This window comes from Xiphophorus couchianus, chromosome 18, assembly GCF_001444195.1.
Source record: "Xiphophorus couchianus chromosome 18, X_couchianus-1.0, whole genome shotgun sequence".
Taxonomy (NCBI): Eukaryota; Metazoa; Chordata; class Actinopteri; order Cyprinodontiformes; family Poeciliidae; genus Xiphophorus; species Xiphophorus couchianus.
The window spans coordinates 12,552,339-12,577,200 of record NC_040245.1 but is presented as its reverse complement, the minus strand read 5'-3'; the positions used below and the strand labels follow the sequence as shown (position 1 = coordinate 12,577,200).

Genomic DNA, 24,862 nt, shown 5'->3' with positions numbered 1-24,862 from the left:
GGCCTTGGACTCGGTTGTGTTTTTCTCCAAATATAAATACATTTGAAAAGAGATTTAGCCACTTAGTGTGAAATTTTCAACTTCTAGTATACAATAGACAAGAGAATAAACATCAACATTTGACCAGTGGAGCTGTTTCTTTACCGCTGAGACCATACAGACAAAGAATCCTGATGCTGCTCCAGTAGAAAAATCAAAACAGTTCAATATAAAGCAGAACACTGAGGGTATGAGACTCTTTGGCTCATATACGCTGATTTAGAGCTTTCTGCTAGGTCTGAAAGCCACCAAAAGACACTGAGGGTGTTGAGTATTAAAAGAGTATAGCTGAGAAGGTTTGCTGTAATTTATGGAAGTTATTTACCCTTCACATGTCCTCCTGAGCCACATTTCTCTTTCTACAGCTTCTAGATAGTGAATTCAGGATTTACAACCTGATTCTGACATCATTCACAGTGAGAACTTGGGTCCATTGACTTGCCAAAAGGGTTGGCCTTTGCTTTGACTAAGAGAACATTGTCTCAGGACATTATGAGGGTATATTGAGAAGCTGACTTCTTTGAATAGTTTTCCCCCCTTAAAACTGGTTAGATTTTGAGGCTAAAATGGCATTATTGAAACTCATCAGTCAATCAAATTTTATGGGTAGCAGTATTGATGGTTCCAGCTTTAACTAGATGTAAAAGCTCCTTTTTCTCCAGGTTTCCTGAGTTACAAAACCTCTGCAGACTTGCAGGTACTTGTTGTAAAGCTAGCAGGGGTCAGTTATTTCTGAATCTGTGCTAATGAGAGCTTTCAAAAACAACCCTTGGAGTAGTGTTTATTGGAGAGATTGTTTCTTATGTGCAAAGGGTGGCAGGGTCATCTGTGTCACAGCCTCTCTTGAAACCAGACACCGCTAGTCCAGCTGATGTATCATCCAGCAGGCAGCTCTGGACGATCTGGTGACAGAGCAGCAGTTTGTAATAGGTGTCTGGGCTGTCAAGCACAATATGAATGATTTTGTCATCAAGCTATTACCAATGTTATGGGGGCAGAGAGCCAGTCTAAGCTGAACACAAATCAATTTCCACACCTATAGCTTCAGTTAAAGGATTTTATTTATTGCTTGTGCTGTGACATGCTGAGCAGAAGTCTTTTCTGAGCAGGAGTCAGTTCTGAGAAAATCATGTATGTTATGTTCTTGATAGAGGTTTTTATTCAAAGCAATTTACAAACAACGACATAATGCAGTTAGTATTAAAGCTTAGAATAAACTACCTAGAAGGAAAAGCATTGGTCAGCTTCTGCAGCAGGTAATATAGAAATTGCCATTTAAAATTGCACAGTATAACAGACTTTAGATAGGAAATTGTTGCGGCGCACTAACTTTGGGAAGGGCTGTAATGTACATTTTTTAAAAGATTTTTAAGAAAGTGTTTTGTAGAAAACATTTGTTCCTGAGAGTCTCTTGGAACTTGCCCTGCGACAGACTGGCGACCTGTCCAGGGTGTACTCTGCCTCTCACCCGAAACATTCGCTGGAGATAGGCACCAGCACCCCTCCCGATACCACTAGGGACAAGAGTGTACAGAAAATGGATGGATGGATGGATGGATGGATGGATGGATGGATGGATGAAGTCTATTGAAACCAATGTCATTGCCCCCAAATTTGGGGCCTCTAGGAATGAGGGGCTTAAAACAGCCCCTCATTGTCAGCCCCTCTGACAATCTTTCAAGAAGTGGACTTCTCAGCAAAATTAACCCCAAGGACAGACTGTTCCAGGAATGATGATTTGGGCTTTTAGCAGCAAGAGAATACAGACACCTAGCAGTCATTGAAATCATGAGTATTCTAGAGTCAAATATAAGGGCATCTGTCTGACAGCTGAAACTTACATCATACCAAGTCATCAACTGAGCAGTGATCCCAAACAAACCTGAAAACCGACAACATTATAACCTTCCATAATGTTTTGAGACTGATAATGTGACATAGAAAACAACTGTTTGCGTTATTGCTTTGAAGGTGTTTGAATTCTGTCTGTCCATCCATCCACTCATCCATCCATTCATGGGAACCTCGTCATCTGCTCAAGGTTGCAGATTGCCGAGGTTAATGTCCATGTTGTATGATGACTGTGTTGATGATTTATGGTCCCACAGCATACTAACAGCTATTTTCACTCAAATCTATTGAGATTCCCAACTAATGAAATGCATGTGAGTACAAATGTTTTGACAAAATCATGCTGCACTAAAGGATTTGACATACTGTCAATCTAATGGCGCTGCTAGTATACAGCAGTGTTAGATGAAAAGCTTTACAAGTATTCCCTGTGTCCTTTCTCCACAGGCGTGTTCAAGTAGTGGAAATGAAATAAATTGTTGTCAATACAAATGACAGTCATCCACTTTAGGTTTAGCAAATATTAATGAGTCACAGCCCTTGGGACAGCCAAGCCTAAATTAAAGTAACAACACAACAATTTTAGACTAATTACCTTCGCTGCAATCTTTGTCCCAACGAAGCAGCACAGCTGTGATCATTCCAATAGTCACAAGATAAGAGCTTTTATAGTTATTACTGTAAATATCAAGAGGCATCTTTGGGTTACTTTGATTCCAGTAGAATCTGCTGGGAAGTGGAGGTTTGAGATTAGATTAGCTATAATTTGTCTTTATTGATAAACCAACACAAAAAACATTGTTTTTAAAATACCAGTCTGTCCCTCTTGTTATCAAACTAACAGTTTGCACTTAAATCCTTAATAGTCTTTAAAGAATCTGTCAAAATGCGTTGAACTAAAACTTTAGGCTGTTTTGATTAGCTATTACTATCTATTAGCCCCTTTTCGTAATCGTGTTAGCTGTCCTGCTGCTGCTTTTTCTTTTAAAAGCATCAACTTTAAAATAATTTGATCAAGTGGTCATCACCAGCATCTACTTGGCAAAATTAGCAGCTGTCACAGTTGGAGCCTGCTCTTGTTGGCTTTGTGGTCAAAGTACCTGCGTCCCTGTGGTTCAAACCGAAGTGGGCAAAGAGCTAAGTTATGCAAGAAGCACTCAACAACTATTGAAAACGTTCCAGCAGCTTTTTCTGTGTGCTTATTAGAAATTAAGATAAAATGGAGCCGATCAGAGTTTTGTTGCTAATTTCCGGTCTGTAGTTTTAACCTATCATGATTTCTCCAAAGAGCAATAATTAGGAGCAATAGTAATATTTTTTAGCTTTTCTTCCTTTGGTCACGTTTTATATTTGGAGCAATGCTTCAATATTATTTTTAAAACTAACAGTGCAAGGTTGGATTTTTAAGCTTGCTTGAACATTTTATATAAACAGGGGCTCTCTAGGTTTGAATGGCTTTTTGAGAATCTTGAATGTTCTTTGGGGCGTTTTGAACCCCAATGTTAAAAGCAAACTGCTGTTTGTCACAGTGTTTAGAGTTGAATGCTGAGTCCAGCCCATTTCAATCTTGCTCAGTTAAACCTGAAGCCTCCCATCAGTCCATCTTTCTCTTTTGCAATGTGAGTAATCACCATACTTCATGCTAAACTTGGTTCCCCCAGTAACTGAAGAGTAACAGCTATAAAAAGGAGCTAAAAAATAAGTTCTTTATTTGCCATGGTTTTACAAAGTGAATGTCCATGTGCATTCAGCTTTGAGCCAATTTGTTCTAATCTTAAACCTATGAGGCACAGATTTCTGATAACAGCTGAGTTTTAATGATCTCAGATTCTATCCGTCGCTCTTAAAGGTTAGGCCTGTGTGTGTGTGTGTTTATTGATCATCACACATTCTATCCCTCTCCTCCTTCTCACTCTTTCTCCTCCTTCTCCATCTGTTGCCTCTTTGCAAACACATGGTTTTTTACTCGGTCGACTCAGCAAGGCCCCTGGGTGTGTGGGCTTCATGCACAGTCACTGAGATACATGCTGCCAGTGTTATTTATCAGGTGACATTGCATTTAGGATAATAAAAGCTAAAGTAAATTTCAGTGGAGTGAGGATTAAGAAGAAAAGAAGCGTATTTCATTTGTAGAAAAAGTCACCCACAAAAAGATGGCAGCTCCTAATAATGTCATATTAGAGAGCAGGCTGTGAGTCATTCACACGGGGCTGTTAGCAGGTTCATCCTGCATGTGCCCTGAAATTGTGCCAGAGTATTACCAATGTCCAGTGAGACGTGTGACAAGAGATAAACGGACAAAGGAAGATAAGAAGCACAAAGCGGCGGAAACAGTTGGTGAAATGAGGAAACCAGAGAGGAAAAGAGAAACAGTGAGGGGCAGACAGGCAGAAGACCTGAGTGGTTTTAAGAAGTCAATTATCTAAATTTGATGTGCAAAGTGATTGGTCCGGGTCGTACACTCCCAGTTACTGCGGTTACTGCTGGGAGGGATACCAGACCCCTCCTCTCATGCCCATGAACAGCATTGTGAGGATATGATGGGGGGCTGTTGTGTAACTTAATCCAGCTTGTCCACATGCTTGGCATTTATTATTTATTCTAATCAAATGAAGGGAAAAGGGCATTTCATTCAGAAAAAAACTTTAATCCACTTCCTTCAAGCAGGATCAAGTAAAATGTAACAGTTTTCAGCTTTTACCGGAAGCAATTTGTGTTCGTCGACATTAAAAGTTTTAACTGTAAAACTTTGCTAAAAAATAGAGCTGTGTTGCTGTGTACTAGATTGAAAATAACCGTGAAATTAAAAACTGAATTATTGATATCATAAAACCACAGGATCAGCCCACCACAGCCTGTGCTCTGTTTCCACTTGAGTTCTTCCTTTGCCCTGGTTTCACCTGATCAGATCAAACTTAAAAGATTTGTTTTTTTTTTGCTTGTTTTTTTTTTCTTAAAAACGCCATATTCTTGACAGAGACAGTTTTTAAACTAAAATCCTAACTCTACTTCAGCTCCACTCTGTTGGAGGAACAAACACATTGCACCCACTGCTTCAAGCTGCTTCTAACCTTTTCTCTTTTAATTTAGGTCTCTGATCCTTATCTGCTGTGATCTTAGCATACAGTATAGCCAGAAAGTAAATGCATCTGTAAGAAACGTCATTCTGGAAATTTGCTACAACTAAAATAACTTTGTTCAATATATATATATATATATATATATTGTAGAGTTTAAACATTTAGCATTTTTGATTGGTTATAAAAATGTCAGTCATGGTATGCATTAATCAAACACAGCTAGAGATACAGACATTTAAGGTAAGGTAATTTTATTTATATTTTCAGCAACAAGACAGTTCAATGTGCTTAAATATGACATTAATGTTTATTCTTGTGAAGAGTTTTGCATGGGTTAGACTAGAAGGCCAATTATCACATTCATATGTTCAAAATATCACATATTAGTAGTATAAACTGTATGGGAATGTTTAGTTATTATACCAGAAAATAGATTTTGTGTCCCTGACATCAACAAATTTAGCAAATTGTAAATTTGGAGAAAATTAAAAAATAAATACATTTTTTCTCAGCAATTAAAAAATAGAAACATTTTATTATAACCCTTACTGACCTGGATAGGAAAAGCTTAAAGTGTCATGTGTCATTTTATGCAATTTATTTAAATGTATGGTTGTGCAGAGATTTTATAGCAGATTCAAATTTCACCCACATGTTAAAACATACATACTCACTTTATAAAACTTATTTTTGCCAGAAGAAGGTAAAATAGTAGTTTCTTCTTGCTAAAATTGAGATCTTTCAGACTATTTTTGTTTTGTTAATGAAGAACTGTTTCGTGCAAACAATGATGATTTAAGAAAATGAATCTCAAAATAAAGTCACCTGAGTGACCCAATGTGTTGTGAAGGACATCCACCCAGAGAACACTTATAGTCACACATGCATGTTAATTTTACACTATTGATTCAACTTAAGTAGGTTTGATAATTAAGGCCATTTCTAATTGGGTTACATTTTTTTTTACGCCACAGGCAAAGACACTGATTTGACAAGTATTGCACCAAGTAGCTGTGTTTAAGTATCCTTTTGGTGTCACCCATAGCAGGTAACCGCCCCATTGAGTTTGAGGTTGCTGATTGTGTTCTATGTGTTTGACACCCACTCCCTCCCAATTTAGAATGGATTGATAATTGTTTGCTGCCACTTTTACCTGTGTGTACTATTCACTGTTGAGCTTCCCATGTCACTTGGTATGATATATGATGCAATATTTAGTGACAAGATTGTCTATATGGGTGTGTGTGTGTGTGTGTGTGTGCGTGTGTGTGTGTGTGTGTGTATGGGCAGGTGTGTATGTGTGGCCAAGCTATTTTATGTGCAGATAACTTGTATAGGAGCAATCGCTCTTCCTGGACATGGTGTAGGGAGTAATAACTCATTCTGTTCTCTTGTCTGGGAACAACAGGCACCATCCTGTTGTAAACTTAAAGTAATAATCCATTACTTTCTACAGTTTGTTTATACTGTTCTGATGCTGATATGGGACCACTGTGATTCATGAAGTTGCAGCATTTAAAAAAAAAACTGTCAAGCAGGTCTGGGAAAATTTTTATCACTCTGTTGATGATTCATTTTATGCTGCCTGCTGAGGAAATTGGTAGTTTGCATGAGTGGCTACAGCTGGCAGACAAGCAGGACCGCCACCCAGAGCGACTCTAATTTTATTAGAGGCGAAACAAGACGAAAGGAAAAGCTTAAGTGGAATGTGGAGAGAGGAGAGTGCTGGCCAGAAAAAGACTTAATCGCGACACATAAGTCTTTATGTCTCGTTTTGTCTTATATGTAGTGTGCGTAAGAAAAATACGGTTTAACTAAGCAGTGTGGAAAATCCAAAGCCATTTTAAGACACAAAACTCAAAAGTTTCTCTGAGTCCAAGAAATTCAAAGAACACAATTTTAAAGAATGCAAATATTAAACTATGTAAGTAGTATTTTTATTTGATATATTTCCAGAAATTCCTGGAAGATTTTAAACTGACACTTTACAATTTAAAGTTCCTGATGTGAATCCCAGTTAAGGTTGTTCTGCGTTGTGCCTGCATGTATTTCCTGGATATATCTGTATATTTGAAGTTCTTCAGTACTTAAAGAACTTCAAATTCTTTAAATTCTTTCAGAATTCTTTCAAATTCTGAAAACGTCATCATTATTATGTGTGGAAATCAGGGTTTATGACTGACTGCATCTTGGTGTGTAACTTGTAAAACTGGTGACCTAACCAGCATCTAGCAGGCCCTATTCTGGTGACTGCTCAAATACACTCTGGCCCTCTGTGCCATTAAACAGGATTACTTCACTAAAGATAAGACTTCAAAAAAGTAAGAATGAGTGAGATCCAAAAAATGTGTTCGAACATTATTTTGTATAATGGTTGCAAAGAAAAGTAAGAGGTGACAGAATGAGTTAAGCTGCAGGTTCATGCCTATGCTCATATCTACTCCACTAATTTCCAACCCACCTACCTCAAAGGCAAGGTGGGTCTCACATTGGTATCTTTATCTCCTGCCTGCAGCAGACTCTATGCTGTAGCAAAATAGGTAGTGTGTAGAAATACTCAGTATAATGTCTCAGTTTTAATGGCTAGAGATGTGTCCTAAATTCTTTTGCATAAAGCAGCGAATGTTTTCACAAATGTTTCTCAGTTTGTAGCTTTAATTCCGTTCTAAATAGAACACTGGTTAAATAATGTATGGGAAAGGTCTTCTCAATTTACTGTAAAAGTAAAAAATAGCCATTGGTTCAAAGTTACTTTGAACCTTTCAGACAAAACACTGACAATAGTATAGTATAATGTTATTTTTAGTAAATTAAATATTTTTGAACTGTCTTCATGGAATACAATGTATTCTCTACATTTGAAAAAAAGAAAGTACAAGATTTGAGACTGACTTATTACAAAGTCAGCAACACTTTTTGTCGTCAATAGCAATCTAGCTTAGCACATTTCCAATACAATTTCAGCATAAAATCAGTAGATTGATGCAGTAAAACAAATAAGGATCATTGCATTGTTTCTCTTGAATCATGTTTACTTACCAGGTTATTTTCTGCTTCCTGTCACACCATCTCCTCAGGATCAGAGAGACACTTTACATACACCCAGCAGTGTTAAAACAATCATTCTCATCAAGGCAACAACCCACTGTACTCAATGTGTCACTGAGAGATGTGAGTGGGCAGAAGCTTGACAGCAAATATGGTTCATGATAAGCATTTTTGCTTTATTTACGGTGGCCTTGAGGTGCAAACCACTTCAATATTAACATAGCAGAATTACAAATTCAAAAACACAACATTAACAAAACGGAAAGAGTATGTCCCAGTTGGAGATCTGATATATCGCTGATTGGACAACAGTGCTTTTGAACCGGAAGTTATTGCTTGAATGGGTCGGCCTGTTGTTGAGATACGTTATAGCGTCCGCCATATTGAAATTGGCTTATCTACCAGCACGCTAATACAAGTAAATGGACAGAACTTCATAATGTGCCGTTCTGCAAAGTATTTTAAGTTAATGAATGTCACTGACACAATCTCTCACACACTATTATATATAGGAATGAAAAAAAAAACCTAAGGACAACGTTTAAAACTTTTTGATGTGATTATTTAATTGTTTTGTGGCACAATAATTATATTTGATACAGCTGATTCTGATAAATTGTTTTTATTCATGAACACAATTCCATAATTCAATGTGCATTTGCTATTTCAAGATATGAATAAAAAACGTAACTTCATTAAAATATTTAGGCCTTTTATTGTAAAGACAAACTTTGATAATAGTTGTCAAACTTTAGCTACATATTTTTACTTAAAAAAACATTTATTACAGTGTAGTATGTCAACTGTGCTAGAAAGCCGGTACAGCAGCTATCTGACCAACTGGGGGGCACTAATAGGACATTGAAATTTCAATATGAAAAAAATCCTTGAATATGAAAAAAATGACATGATGACGTTACACCAAGGTAACATATCTCATCTTGACTTAGAACATTGTGAATTTCACACCCTTGATCACAATATACATGCATCATTCAGAAACAGAGTGCAGCAGAAGTTATACTGACTTATATTTGTGACTCCATTTAGGTCAAGACTTGATGTTGCAGTGCATCCTCTTCATGTCCTCATGTTAAGATCAAATTGCTTTTCATTACACAAGTTTAAACGGCAAGCAAGAAAACACAGTTACAGCAACTGATAATTTAAACATCCTCACAGTTATTATTTAACGTGGGTTTGTTGAACCTACTTCTTCTGTTTCATTTCAGCGATGTACAATTTATAATGAGATCTCTCTGAACACTTGCACTGCTAATTTTAGCTGAATGGGGAGCTACAAGAGGATACCGTTAACCTCACTGCACACACACGCCCAAGAAGTATATCTTGTTTGAGTGGAACATGAATGGGAACTTTAGGGTAAAATACGTCACTCAACTTTTTTATGAGCCAATGTTCTATCTCAGCGACCTCATAAAACATTTTAAGAAACTTTTACCACAAGTTTGTTTTAGCACTGGTTGTCCTCCTTTTTTGGGGAAGTATATTCTGATTCAGGTACTGAATCACTGCTTGGATTAGCTGCTGTTATATGAAGCAGGAGAGAGCACAGAGCACAGTGATATAGAGTGAGCCAGATACAAAATAACACTAAAAGGCAGAGAGTGTGCATGAGAGACTGAATAAAGTGATCCAGGCAATCAGCTACAGATTACTAATGAGCTAAATAAAACATTATTTGTGATAACACATTCAGCTATGATGATCACATTTTGATTACTTACCGTCAGAGCCTGATGACGGCACAGTCTGCATTTAAACATATTTATTAGTCATGATTATACCCACATTTCAAATGGAGAGACATGACCTCTGGGCTTTTTATTCCCTACAGAATAGTTGTTAGATTTTGCCAATGATTGTATTGGTCATATGTTTTTTTTAGCAATGTGATGCTGTTGATAAGAGGAACAGGGAATAGAGAGAAGGAAATGGACAATTACACCAACAGGAGTGAAAATGGGTGAGCCCTCATATAGTGAAAAAGAGAGACAAGAGCATTATGTACAAAACTAATGCTGTCACAAAGACCTGAAGGGCGAAACAAGCATGTGAGAACCAACATGAAGACAGAAGCACTGATCCTCCATCATTGTGCTGCACATCTCATTAGCTCATTTATTTAGTTGTCTTTATGTAAACAAAGACAACTAAATTTGTCTGAACACCTTATTCAACAACGAAATAGCACAAATTGAATGGTGATGCAAACACCTTCATCATTTTCATCAGGGCTGAACGATTTGCTCTCTTTTTCTGTCAGGTCATATTTGTTCTTGCTTAACAATCTAAACATGACCTCTGCAACAAACATTGCAATATATATATGTATATATATATATATATATATATATATATATATATATATATATATATATATATATATATATATATATATATATAATTTACTCTGGAGTCCTTCTCTACAGAATTTCCTGCACTTCCTTCCAGTTAGTCTGTATTGATTGTAAATCTTGCAACTCATTTTCAAAGTCTTAAATGACCTTGTCTCTAAATGCATCAGACTTATTGACATGTACTGTATTTACATTCCAAGCTATCATGACCTAAAGACAACATCGATCCAACGTTTTCAGGTCACAGCACTTACTACTTTGCTTTACACAAAATTTTTATATTATTGTTATTTTTATTATTACAACTACCAATGATAAGTCAATGATAAGTGAGATGTTCGGGTCAGTTTCATACAAGAATAGCTGAGCTCTTACTTTTCTTTTACCTTCATTGCTGTGTATCATGAGTCCATCTCATATCTGTGGCATTGTGTGATTAGAACTAGAAGTGCTAATAAATAGTTGATTACAGTAAATGTTGGCGCATTTTATAAATCTGGTTGTCTTGTTGGATTTTGAGTTTGAGGAGGATGAGAACTCTCTTGATTCCCAGCTTGGAAATCTGAGTACATCAGGAGAACAGCATAACTGTGACAATCTGTATCCATAAATTGAAAGTTAATAATAAACATACATAAGAGTAAAGCACCTTATAGTTTTTTCATGTATATACATTTTTGAAAGCTTAAAAACTTTGCTTGAAGACAAAAAGTGGAAAGAAATTAGAGAACACCAACAAAAGTTTTATTTTGTAGTCCGTAAAAAATATTAGATGGCTCATAACATCTGTGGAAGTAAATTTCAGAAACATTTAAGGGCTAGAGATTCCATTGGAAGTCGTTTTTTATCTGCAGTCTGGAAAAAGAAATTAGTAGTTGATAGATTTGTCCTGACCGGTCTGAGGCTAATAGCTAGAGCGAGCAGTTCTTGCTGCAAGGTGACTTTGCTGTCTTGCTAAACTCACTTTTGCATTATATCCTTATTAACGCTGAAGGCTGTGTTGGTCTGCATTCTGTTGAACATGTGACAAGTTTATGTGCTTTTTGATCTTTTGTAATAGTCAAGTCCCATTTGGACCTGACACTAACATCAGTCCAGAGTTATCTGATCACACTTGAAACACACTAAATAAAGGTATGAACGCACGCAGGTCGAATTGAGGATGATTTGGTCCATTGACACTTTTAGATCGGTCTTTCTTTTTTAATATGTCAGGAATCTGGTGTAGTGTTGATTCCTTTTTACTCTCCATTAAGATGACACAGACATAAAACTATATAAACAAAATGACGGGCTAGCACAGTAAAATTACTCCGATTCATACTTGCATTGGTTCTGATACCAGGAAAATACAAAATGTCTATCTTGATATTGCAGAAAAGTAAAAGCTTTTATTTCTTTTTAAAAACAACATAATCAGTAAAATTAATATTGTTTTTATCCTAAATAGAACAAAACTAAAGAGTAGCAGATGAGAAACAAGATTGACTTCATTGGGTAACAGTTAGCCACATTGCGCTGACTAAAAATGTTAGTATCCATGTTGAAGTGCAAACCTTGGATTCAGTTTTAAGCAAGTTGTTTGAAACCAGGCTCTCCAGCACTGGAAACAGGGATTTAGTCTTTACAAATGTGTCCATCAACAGCTATCTGAACCACCTCACTATTTTCATTATTCAGGCAAAAGCTACTAGTGAGGGGATGGGCTGAGTGTGTGTGTGTCTGCAGCGCTGTTGTACTAGTTCTTCTGCCACCTGCAGGAGACAGTTGGATCATTTTTAAATCATCAATTTTTACACAAATATTTTAAAACATTTCTTAGTGTGGAGTAGATCTATGTATGGATTGTTTTTACAACCCTAAGGCAGACAGAGTAGTGGCCAAGCACAGAGATGCTAAATCCAAACGCATTTTATTTTTTAAATACTAGTTATATTTTTGGTAAGTCTCCTTTGAAAACACTGAATAAAGAAAATGTTCACGGACACAAACTGTTCATAATTGCAAAATTTGGAGAAATGAACAGTTTTGGGTGATAATAATTGATGAACCACTTTAAAATGTCAAAAGGTGCCTTCTGCTGCCAGCAGGTAAGCTGCTGACTACTCCTGACTACTCTAGGAGTAGTCAGGAGCTCTCTTCAGCTAAAGAAAGCTAAAACTCTCTTTAGCTGAATAAAAGTAAAAAAAACATAGCTGAATAATATTGATTTAAAAAATCCATCATTATGTATTTCATAGAAAAAATACTTTCACAGCTTAATATACAAGAAACTATGTGGACTCTGCTAGACAAAGCAGATATACTAGGATGTGTTTCAGCATCTGCCCTCTAACACTGAAGTGTTAACTCTATTCAGTGTTTATGAGCAGTTCATGCAGTAAGGTTGAACAGACCATATGTATGTTTTCAAAGTAGTTACATACAAGTGTTATACATGTATCCCCTTAATGACGCATAATTGTACCCTGGTGGACTTGCTGAGTGTTTTTGTTAGCACATGTACATACATGTTTACATGCTTTGTCCCCTTAGGACTATCGACAGTCCAGTTGAGCTGTGAACATGTTTGTTTTGCATCACTCTGGGTTTGGGGAAATTCTCAGGTCACTTTAAGAGACGGTGGTGTGTTGGAAATCCCACCTATCTGATCTTTAAAGCACATTTCAGAAATGATGATTTTAATCTTTGTATCTTGGCTTTTCTCCCCTGTATGTGAAAAGGATGGATCCATAGAAGTCATTCTGATATCCTCTGGCAGCTTCCTGGTTACCATGGAGCTTGTAATACACAGGGAAAAAAAAAAAGAAAAAGCAAAGGAAGGGCCTTCATTTTATATTTGCTGTTATTGCTGCCATTTTCTCAACTTGATCTACTCCCCAGCTGCTTTTAGAAACTAATGAAGCTTCTCGTCTACTCATCTGCTCTTTGTTTCTCATGCTGATGGATCCATTTTTCATCCTTTGCACAAAGAGTGTGTGACACTCCATTTTCAGCTCACCAACAACATTCACCTTTTTATTATCACGGCCATGCACTTTCACCCAGACAAGCTGTACCAGATGTGAAGTATGAATCACAGAGTAATTCTGCTGTGCCAGCCTGTCATTTTGTTTATATAGTTTTATGTCTGTGTCCTTGAGTGTCTAAAAGGTGTTATCAATTCTTCAAAGTGACCTCTGATCACACACGCTCACTTCTACCTTTTGGAACTGTTTTTATTTAGTTGAACATTTTTAGTCCAGGGATGCAGAGAAAACCTTTTCAACATAAACTCATTAGAGATTTGAGAAAATCAATTCAGAAAACTCTAATGGCAAAGCTTTTGAATGAGGGATGGATTTATTTGATTTTGAGTGTGATATCTGCGTAACACCCAACACATAAGACCAACTGATAACATTTCTAGTTGAGTGTTTTAAAAAATAGGTTAACATATTTAATTTATGATAATCTTATCAGCATTTATATGCTGCCCTACTGTAATAGTTTAACACATATGGGTAACACTCATAGAATTAAATTATCGTGATACCATGACAGCCTTTACAACTGGTGGTAATTTTGAATACATTAAACATGCTTATTTAGAAATTCATTTTAAACTTTTTAAAGGCTATTTACATTCTTTATTCAGTCGTGACGTGTTTGGACCCTGATGAGCATCTTTAATGTAATCTTTATGAGCTGGCTGTTGAGCTTTGATCTAAATTCTTGCTCAGTTTGTTTTACACTAAAAACTGAATCATCTGACGCTCTGTTTAAAGCTTGTAAGAATATTTCAAATCTGACACATTCCAGCCACTACTGACTGCCAGTCTTTTTTCTGTACATACACTCTTTTGTGCAGTCATACTCAAGCCGGAGGAAATGTTTAATTATTATTTAACCTGGAGGCAGCAAGCAATCCAGCTCTCCTTCCTTTTATTATGTTAGCCTCCCTCCAAAATATAAGACCGAACCAGAATCCCTTGAACGTAAGGGACTACACTACAGAGTATTGTATTGAAATTTCTTTGGGTAAGACTAAATAAATAAATAAAATATTAACGCAATTACAAAATAGAAGAAAAAATAAATAATGCATTAAATTACAGATTAGGTGACTTTTGAAGTCAATTGAGCAAAGAGGAATACAAATTCATCCCACACATTCTGAAAATTTCTTTAAAAGAAAGAAAAAGCATGTCTCATATTCCTTCCACTTCATCATTTTTATTATACTTCAGAATTATACGCCACTATGAGTTTGCCTTTCATGCATCATTCCAATAAAATATACAGTCTTGTTGTTGAAAACAACAACGTTTTTGTACATCTCTGAGTGCCCAAATGTTCCTTTAACGAAACAGCCACAGATCCAAAACAATAAATACAACAACACCAGAAAAAGGAAAGTGTGAAGGCGATATTTGCAAAATAACATTAATGCAGACAGTCGGCCATTCACTCCCTCATCCATAATTAGTCAGTTAGTTTGTTGGGAGAAGAGTAAGAACAGGTGGCCGTAGATGGAGAAAGAACACTTAAGATCAATATATTCTCGGAAGATGACTGTGTTCACTGAAGTGAAATGACTGAAAAGGAAACTATCTCAGGCTGGTTGTGAGGAATAGATATTTTAAAGAAGGAAAATTTGGCAAACATGAAAAAAAATAATAAGAAGGAGGAAAAAAATAATAAGAAAGAGAAATAAATAAATAAAAAAGATGAATTAAGAGCAAAAACACTAGGGAATAATTTCTTCATTTTGCAGCACAGTAGCATTTAAAATAGATTGCTTACCATTATTCATTTTAAATTTTCCAATGTGCTTAGTAACGACTGCATGGCAGATGAATCTTTTTGGATTCAGATTTTAAATTATGGGATGTTTATAAGATTGTGTACGGGTGGAGAGTCTCAGATAGGTGTGGACATGCATGCTTTTGAAAAACACAAAATAAAGTGTGTATAGAACAAGGTCAGAGAGATTGATGTAAAATTATTAACTAAGTCAGAGCAAGGACAGGGAGGAGCAGAAGGAGGCATTGAGGAGAGTAGAGGAGGAGCATGAGGAGGAACCTTCGCCGTCTCCAACCTATGAGATTCAGCAGGGAGGAGCTTGGATGACGGGAAGGAGGGAGCGGGGAGGCAGCAGACAAAGAGGGAGAAGAAGCGGAACATGTTAAGAGAAGGAGGGAGAGGTGGGAAGGTAGAGGTAGGCAGACAGAGAGAGATGCTGTTGTATAGTGAGAGCGTCAGCGAGCCTGCAACTCTTCATCCTCTCATCAGGGAACGGGATATGTTGTGGAGCAGTGATGAACAGATTCACCGCAGAGGCAGAAAATGCAGATAGGAGTTCACCTTGAACTGGAGTCCAACTGTGCCTCATTGGACCTTTGGGACTACAACTAACCCTCTTTAATCAGACAAATAAGAGCAAGTGGGATTTAATTAGACCTGACAACCTGCCAAAAGAAAAGGGACCTCAGTTTCAGTAACTTCTGGACTGCAGCTGTCTGCAGAGGCCAGATTTCAAACAGGTTTGTGCTTTGGCAAAGGACTGTCACAGCTGTCTCCATGTAGACTGTGATATCCATCCACTGCTCACCCTGGAACCCCACAAAGCCAAGCAGGTCCCGCGGCTCCGGACCCCTGGAGCCGGCCTGACCTTGGACCAGCTGTCGCCCGAACCCCTTTTGGAACCAGCAGAAGCGTCCGGCATGTCTCAGAGCAGAGGGCGGTACCACAACAAGAAAGCCGGCATCCGGGCCGCCGTGATCCTGATTGGGCTCCTTCACAAATCCCGCAAAGCCAAGGAAAGGGAGAAAGAAAGAGAGAGAGAGGAGGGCGAAGGGTGGGTTAAAGTTTGTGTTGTTATGCTAAAAACTTTGCTACTTCTGAACGTCTTTGCTGTCCTAGAGACATGAGGCACGTCAAGCATCCTTGTAGCTCAGTGAGCTTGCATCTGCAGTTTTATTATAAGCCAATTAGTTAAAGTGATTTTTTTCATTCAGTGTACATGTCGTTGACCAGATTCATTCTTGTATCTGGGTCAGTGCAAATGACACACTAAGAAGAGCAAGAGGGAGAGCTATTGAAGAGTCTTGGTGAATGGAAAATTGCACTGAGTGCTTTTCAAGAGCAAACAAGAGAGACTGAAAGGAATAAGAACAGATAGAGAGAAAAAGAGGAACATTGCAAACAAAAGTGCTGCTACTCTTTCTAGTTCTCTGTGCCAAGGCCAGAACAATTTCTGTTTGTTTCTTAGTACTTGTTGATGATTATGTTGCTGCTAATATTGCTGCCTTGTCCCTTCAGCACTGATGCAACATGAGGTCAATAGCAAACTACACAACAGAGCAGAGAAACTATTCAGGGCTATATTAGTACCTCCCACTGGATCAGGTTGGTCTAACTAAAGGAATAGTAAATATGAGTACTTGATAGCTTGCTTCCTCTAAATGTACATGCACTTGAAGGAAGCAAAGGGGTTTTCCCTTCTTGCTGTCCAGCAGCATGGATCAGCTTGCTGCTAAAACTGCATGCAGTCAATTAGACCCCTGAGAATATCCCACCTGGTAACAAACGGTGCTTAAGGACTGGCAGGGTCGAGATCCCAGCCCTCCCCCTCCTTGGTCTCTGTAAACCCGTTTGCCTTGGCTAATATTTGCACCAACTCGTGCGTGGTTAAACTAGAACCTGAGGAGGCTTTTGCAGATTGAACATTGAGTATTGTCATGGTGCAGGACACACATTGTTGCTTAGATGATGTGTAGGTTATGTGTAGCTGTGGCAGTCAACGCACGATGATGCTTTGTTTTCATAACTTGGACTAAAATAGTGCTGCTTCAAAATAGACTGCAACTCACTTTGGAAATAGCACTAAGTGTATGTCATCTGAGTCAGTGTGTGTTTTCATATAATTTAATAAAGGTGCTGTAAAATTAACTTCTCAAGGGGAGGATGGATAACAGAGCATGCAAATCAGGAATTAGCCTCAGACATCCTGGACATGACAAATTTGCTCTTTGTTTACATTGATTCTTAAGCACTGTAAACTCATTACAATTTGAGACATTCTCATTGTTAACGATGCAGCCAGGATTTTTGAGGCTGATTTCTGATTAACTGGCTTTACTGATGTAGATTTGAGCCAAATATAAATAGTCTTTAGCAACTATAATAGAACATTTATTTTAAATAGATCCAAATCCAACATGTTCCAAATGTTTTTTGGACAGTAGTTGTTTTATCTAAGACAGAAAATTACTAACATCATTGCTGGTCAAATAATGTAATTAGTTGATTGTTACAGTTAGAATAATGACTAAGATTTTGATGCATATGGAAAGCAAGAGAGCACAAACAAGACTGTTGGCAGGCATTCCATTTAAAGTCATGGACCTTTTTTAAAGCAGTGTCTCAAAATAGGACAAATTGAGGATTAATTTTTACTTAGGTTGCAATAATTGAGGTAAATTTCAAAATCAAGGTGAGCTAAAACAGTAAATAGTTTTAAAATATATTTTTTAGTTTTTGTAAACAGTGGTGATGGACTACGCATGACTGAATCAGAAATATGGGTTTATTTAATGTCTTAAAGTAAGCATTATTATTGTGCAGAATGTTATCACTTCTTCATCTTGTAACACTTGGCAACCATAAGCTAATATTAGCAAACCATGGTTGCATTCAATTAAAAAGCTCACGTCTCGAGTTCCCATTTTAGATAGAAATTATATCAGTCCACCTTGTCGAAATAAAATTCTTCCTAGTTAAAAATTAAATAAAAGATGTCAGCTGTAGATTGTAACTAATAGAAAGGATATTTGTTAGACAGAATCAGGTTTGTTTGTCTCAAAGTCTCCAAGGCCTTGAGAAAAATGGGTTGTTCATTCTGAGTTTAAAAGATGTAATTCCAAATACCTCAAATGTCACTTCTTACCAGAAAGAAAAGCTTTCCTATATGAATTTATGTTTTAAAAATCCTGTTTAGTTGGTAAATGGTAAAAGAACTTGTCCTACATGAGCACAGAGGGAATCTACTCCATACAACTAGAATAAGAAACTCGACCCACTCTAGCATCCTATTAAAAGAAGGATAAAACAGAGTAACTTACTGTACCCCAATGGGCCTTCTTGTTATCAGCTGAAAGTCTCTCTCTCACAGCAAGAATGAAAGGCAGATATGTCTGAACATGTTGTGGCAAACTGTTTCCTTAAATAGCTTATTTTATCTGTGCTTCATCTGACTTCAGTTTAACCACTTTCCTAAAACCGAAAATAGGAAACTCAGTATTCTTCGCTGAGTTAAAACTACTTCCCAGAAGATTGTTGTTGTCAGTGTACAATGATAGTGGCTATTATAGTGTTCATTGACAAAAAATATATGTAATTTATTTATTTTTTGTTGTTTTTGTTGATTGGCTACTGGTTGGGGTTTATCCAACAGAAAATCATCTGCTTCTGGACAATGGTGGATATTTGGGTTAATAGCTGAATGCAATTTAAACACGTCAATGAACTGAAGTTCGTTGGCTCTCCAAATGTTTTACAATATTTTAATACCACGGGGTAAAACAAACCCGAGAGCAACAGGGCGCTGCCAAAAAGTGATTGCAAGGACAACGAAGCCAGTGGGGGGCCTCCCTCAAATGGATAAATGTAGTTATGCCTGTAGGCTAAAGCTATTTGTGGATGTAACAATGCTGCTTTGTTTGTCAAACATGCACAAAAGCACACACAAGAACAGGAATGTTTCACATTCTATGTGTTACAGCCCTGTGTCAAGCGACAAGCGGGGAAATCCTGTCAGGACGGCAGCAGTAGCCTGAAGCTTTATACTCTAAAGCTGTCATGGCTGTTAATGTGGTTGTGTCACAAGATAGTCTCCTCACAATGGCCTACAATTTTAAGGTGTCTTTTTCCGAAGTGCTGGTGAATATGTGCATGATTGCATGCTTTCAGATCCCAAATATCCATCAACAGGAGACCGTCTGCTGTTGGAGGATATTTGCTTTATTTAAGGCAATTATTCTTCATGTGAATAGAAGGAAGACAGGATTACAGACTGTTATTGAGCCTGGTGCATTTGGAAATAAGGCTAAGCTGCCTAAATTTTCAATAAACAGTGTTTTATTTAGGTCTTGGCTTTTGATCATTGTGAAGTAAAAATAACATAGTTATGGTTCAACAACAGAGACAGTATTAGTTTTTGCCCATTTTCACTGTATTCCTCTTACTCTCTAACACTGAGCTGATATAGATGTTTGCCCTCCATTAAGTTGAGCAAGTTGAGCCCTGTTGCTTGTATTAGGGTATTTATACGATCCTCTGTGCATTAATGCCCTCTGTAACTCATTTATCTCCTGCTACAGAGCCAGCATGACTGTGTTTTTATGTTGTTGTGTATCTCCCATAGTGCACTGCTGTCAATGAACAGTCTGATTTTAAAAGCCTCAGTTTTTAAAAAAAAAAACCTAGGCAGCTATGGCTAAAACATCATGTTGATTTCTACTAGTTTGAATCAACATTCAAACATCTTAGGAATGCTAGATTTATTAAAAACACACATAATTCATTCATAGATGCTTTCTGTTTCTTCTAATGTTATTAAACAACAGAAAGCATAGTAAGTTCTTTACTTTGGAGGCAAAAAAGTATATTTTGCACTGCTGTGTAATGTTATGCTGATGGCCACTGTATATTTTCAACATACTGACAGTATGAAATCAAGAAATTTAATTCTTACTGCCTAATAAAACATATCTCTAAAACTGAAATGGGTCTTTTCAAAAAGTTTTAACAAGAATTATCTGTGTGTGAATTATGAAGATTTCAAATTTGGGTCTTCATTTGTACCTGTAGTCTTTTTCTTGATTCTTCATTGTATGATATCTTGCCATACTGAGCTACAATAAATCTTCTCAAAGTAAAGTCTGTCTCATGAAGCAAAGTACAGGGCAGCTGATGCAAACTAAAAGCACACACCTTCATGCCATTGAACCACCGCCTATATTTTTATCTTGACACCTTGAGACTAAATCCTTGTGAGGAAATATTTCTTGAGCTGCACTGTTGTGTTGACAGAGTAGCAAAAACCTTTGGCAGGCCAGCCATTTACACTCTTTGGGTGTAAACAAGTAAAAAAACTATAGTGACAGACAAGATAAATACAAATGCTTGCTAACCATTAGCTGCTTACAGTTAGCAGGAAAATTAGCATTTGTTTCTTAACTTTCTATCACCCAACACCTGAGACTTTAACTCAGTTTTTCTTTTGAATTTAATTGTCCCTTGTTCAAAGTCTGGAATGCTGAAATACAATGCATGTTAGTTGGTGTTCAACAAGCCTTTAGTAATATTGAAGAAAATTTCAGGTTTTGCTGACTGACCTTTAGGTTTTCTGTGGAAATATCTTGTTACCCCACAGATTGCCTTGACTCTGTGTACTAAGTTAAGCTGGCTCCAGCCTTATTTACTCAGGCTTTACTGTACAAACATTACAATGATATCAATATTTTCATCTCATTCTCCCAGAGACAACAAAACCTGTATTGTGTTCTTTAAAATGTCAAACAGTTACTTTAAAACTGAAAAGGGTAATACATTCACAAAACTGGAATTTTTAGTAACTAAACAAAGCTAGAAATTCAAAAAATCAAAACTGTCGTCCATTAGGTATGTGTCATTATGTAGTAAGAGCTCATTTCAATAGAAGAGACACACAACATAGACTTACGCCACACAAACTGACTTTAATGATGGTAGTAGTTTAATGAGTTTAATGACCTTGATGTCAGAATGTTGCAAATTCTTTACCTTATTACTCCAAGCAAACAGAAAAGGCAGGAGTATTGATTTTTGAAAAGTCATCACTGGTTAAATCATTAAGGGTAAGCGAGCTAATGAGAAAAAAAACAAAACAAAAAAAAAGCGCTTATACATCTGGTTGACAGTTCTTGATATGGAGCAAAGAAATCATCAAGCACAAATTGAGTATCAACTCCCTTAAAAGTGCAAGCTACACTTTAGCACTGTTCAATTGTATTCAACATTCAACAGCATTAACATTCTGCAGGATACTCAGTGTGGCAAAATAAAATACATTTAACTGAGTCTTATGTTAGGCATGTGGTCGCTGAAAGGCTTTGGGCTGAACAGCTAACAAAGGTAATTACTCCAGCAGCTGGTCACAGCTGAAAACCATTACAGATAACCTTTCTGGCTTTTCTTGGCACATAGAGTCATACATTACAGCCTGCCAGTCAGTGGTCCGTTGAGAAACAATAGTCACACTCCCACAAAAAAGAAAATGAATGAGATATGTGCTTACATTTATGCTTAACTTTAGAAGTTCAGGTTTAATAATTAGAGTCAAATAGGCAGGTTCAGCTGACCTTTAGTTCTGTGTAGTCCTGTGATTGAGCAAAGTGAAGGTTAGATATTTCAGAAGAAAGAAAAAAATAAAGACAGAGATTGTGGAGTAGGCTTAGTTTTTGATGCAACCAAAGCAGTAACAGGCCATTCATCAATTTCTATCCCCATTTCATATGACCTATATGTTGCAATTTTCACTCCCTTCTCCTGAAAAACAAACCATACACCCCTAATAATTATAGCAAAAAATATTTCAACCCTTCTCAGTCATCAATGGAAAAGTCTTTATTGGCATTACAACAACCCAATACTCTTTATTTTGCTGACAAGCATATTTCTGTGTTTCTGTTGGAATTTTGGCAAATTATCTTTGGTGCTGATCTCTAAGTATTTAATTTTGGAAAGCCTGGTTGCCATCTTTAGCTTACCAGATTATCATATTCAAAACTGGGCCTCTCTTAAACATTAATATTACTTCCACTCAGAGGAAACATGGTGGTCAAATTAAAAGGTTACTTTAAATTATAACATTTATTTGTATACCATTTCCTGAAACCTTTGATACAGTTTTGAAACATCTCCCCAATAAATATACCTGAAAACATGGGTAAGAAAGAATAAACCCCACAAAGTTACACAATGGCAAAATAACAAATGTACAGTACTTGAACCTTAAAAAATGATTTTTTTTATTATATTAGTTCTTAGAATTAGATAAATATATTTTCTGTTGAACAACCACAACCACAATTTTCTTTAAAGCAAAGCCATTCAAAAATGGAAAATATTTTGTTTTAAAAGATTACTAGAAGAGTTACACTAATGAAATGCATTTGAAAATTTGATCACAGCTGAGTGTGATCATCTCTGTAAAAACGTTTCGACCGTCTTAGACACGTAGCTGTTAACTCGTGAAAGACATTTTCATTATCCATCAAGGCAGTAATAGTTGATGCCTGCTACTCTGGAAATGATTTCATAGCTGTTTTTTATTTCTAAATTATATTAGTGCACAGTGAGATGAGTTATCCACCACCAGAAAATATCCAAGACCATTTCTGGTCTTCCCAGGAGTGAACCCTGCAAGTTCAACCTAAGTTCAGACCATGTATTACTGCCAAACACTGAAGAGCTACTTCTGAGACTTTACTTGCCTCTGTGGGCATTTCCAAATGTTAAAGTTCAATATAGTACCTTTAAAAATAGACGGTACAAATTTGGCATGTTTGCAAGGTTTGCTAGGAGGGTTAGATGAGCAAAACTGTAAAGTAACACAAAAGTGAGAAGTTTTCAATTAATGATATTGTATTTCATCCATACGGATCCAGAATTTCAAGTTGAATTTTGTTGATTAAATTACGGTATAGCGTAACATTCAATAATATTTTGCTTTATTGTCTCTTCTATATTCAACCCAGGTTTCGGTAAATCTGCCTTCAATTTCAGCAAATATACTCTTAGAGTCCCCAACAAATATATTTCACATTAAACTAGTGTTTGAAGTCGTTTATTGCACGATCGCTCAGTTTGTCAGAATGGCTTGATTTAGGTAAATCTACACTTACTATGCTAGTATTTAAAAGCTCACTTAAAAGCGTATTAAACCAGTTAATTCATTCAGTTTGTCTTTTTTTTTTCCTTAATGTTTTACAAAGTTCCATTAAAGCATTGTTTTAGTCTCTTAAAGTATTTTTCTCCCTGTTTATGGTTGCTTTTTCATGACTGGATAGTTATCGTTTTGTCCAGTGCAATGCAAAAATACAATTTGCCCTAATGTCAACATTTCTTTTTCCGTCTTTCTTAAAATATAACTCTTCTGGCTGAGAGGAAAAATGAGTTGGCCTTTGAAAAATGTTTTTCATATATCCTGTGGAATATTTTAGGTAATTACATTTGATGAAGCATTGAACAAAAATATCCTGTAAGGAAAATGAGCTTCAGATGATGTCTTAGAAACAACTCTTTGCTAAGGCTTTTCTTCTCCACCTTACACAGTTTTTCCCTCTTTCTTGCACATGCTGTCAAACTCTCCTCCTCCTGCCATTTAACACAGTCTCATTTGATCACTGAGTCATGTATTTCCAGTCTTCCGTCTTCCTTCTCTTTTCTTTCTAAGCACTCCATTAATTTAAACTGCGTATTGTTTCTACTGAGCATTTCTTTCCTCCTTGTGACTACATAAACTCCACACACATATTTTTTACAACTGTTTGTGCAAACACGTGTGCCTATAATACACAAGCTTGCCGTGTGTGACATGTTATTGTCTTTAACAAGTGCCCAGAGACCCACCCTAGACATTCCTATTTACCCAGCTTTGCTCATGGGATAGAGAGGGCTATATTTAGTCTGCAGAGATTCATTTATTCTCCCTCACCCACTCTGTGGTCTTCTCCCTTTCACTCTGTCTTCCATTCATTCTGTTCTCTTCCCTGTCCCTCTCCAGATTGTTCTCTTTTTTTTTTTAAAAGACCGTTCCGTTCTGGTGTGGCTATCCAGCGTGCAGTGGCGCTAGTTGATAAGTGAGATATCTATTGTCATTTGACAGACACATAACTTTTTTTTTCTTTCACTCCAGTTGTTGAAAAAAGTGTGAGACTAAAAAAGATAAAGACTTAGGGGGAATCCAGGAAATGAATGGGATTAGACAGGATTTATGGTATTTCCACTGATATGACAAAGAAAATGGCAATACCAGACATTTTTATACAGTCATCCAACATCACCCCTGAGGACAAGAATGTATGCCTGCCTTACTGAAATGTATTAATCTAGATTTGACGATGGTCCACTGGGTCAAAAGAGATTATCACACATCTGGACTATCAAGAACCTAGCGTTCATCTGAAGCAGCTCAGTTAATGTTATGAAGGACAATATTTTAGGACAAATAGTTTCTCAAGTTTAACCGAGAGCATTGGATTGAACCAAACGAGGCCCACTCGCTGTTGTGCATCCATGTCATAAATTTTGATTTTTTTAAGAATGCATTTAAAATATTATTTTTTCCATGTACAAAATCTGCTCATATAAACTGTTGTTTCCGCTGATTCCATCATTTCCAATTTGTGCAGCCAGTTCTTGTTTTTGAGTCCCTCA

General features: G+C 36.8%; 1 protein-coding gene across 8 annotated transcripts in view; it reads left to right on the top strand.

Annotated features, from left to right (window-relative positions):
* Positions 1-24,862, top strand: part of rap1gap2a (RAP1 GTPase activating protein 2a) — a 95,707-nt gene that overhangs the window by 37,386 nt on the left and 33,459 nt on the right. The window contains exon 1 of one of the 8 annotated variants that reach the window (XM_028045008.1): positions 15,559-16,238. The exons of the other annotated variants lie outside the window; for them this stretch is intronic. Coding sequence (XP_027900809.1) covers positions 16,105-16,238 — 134 coding nt within the window. The 5' untranslated portion in view covers positions 15,559-16,104. Of the gene's footprint in view, positions 1-15,558; positions 16,239-24,862 lie in introns of those variants that run through there. 8 annotated transcript variants of the gene reach the window in all.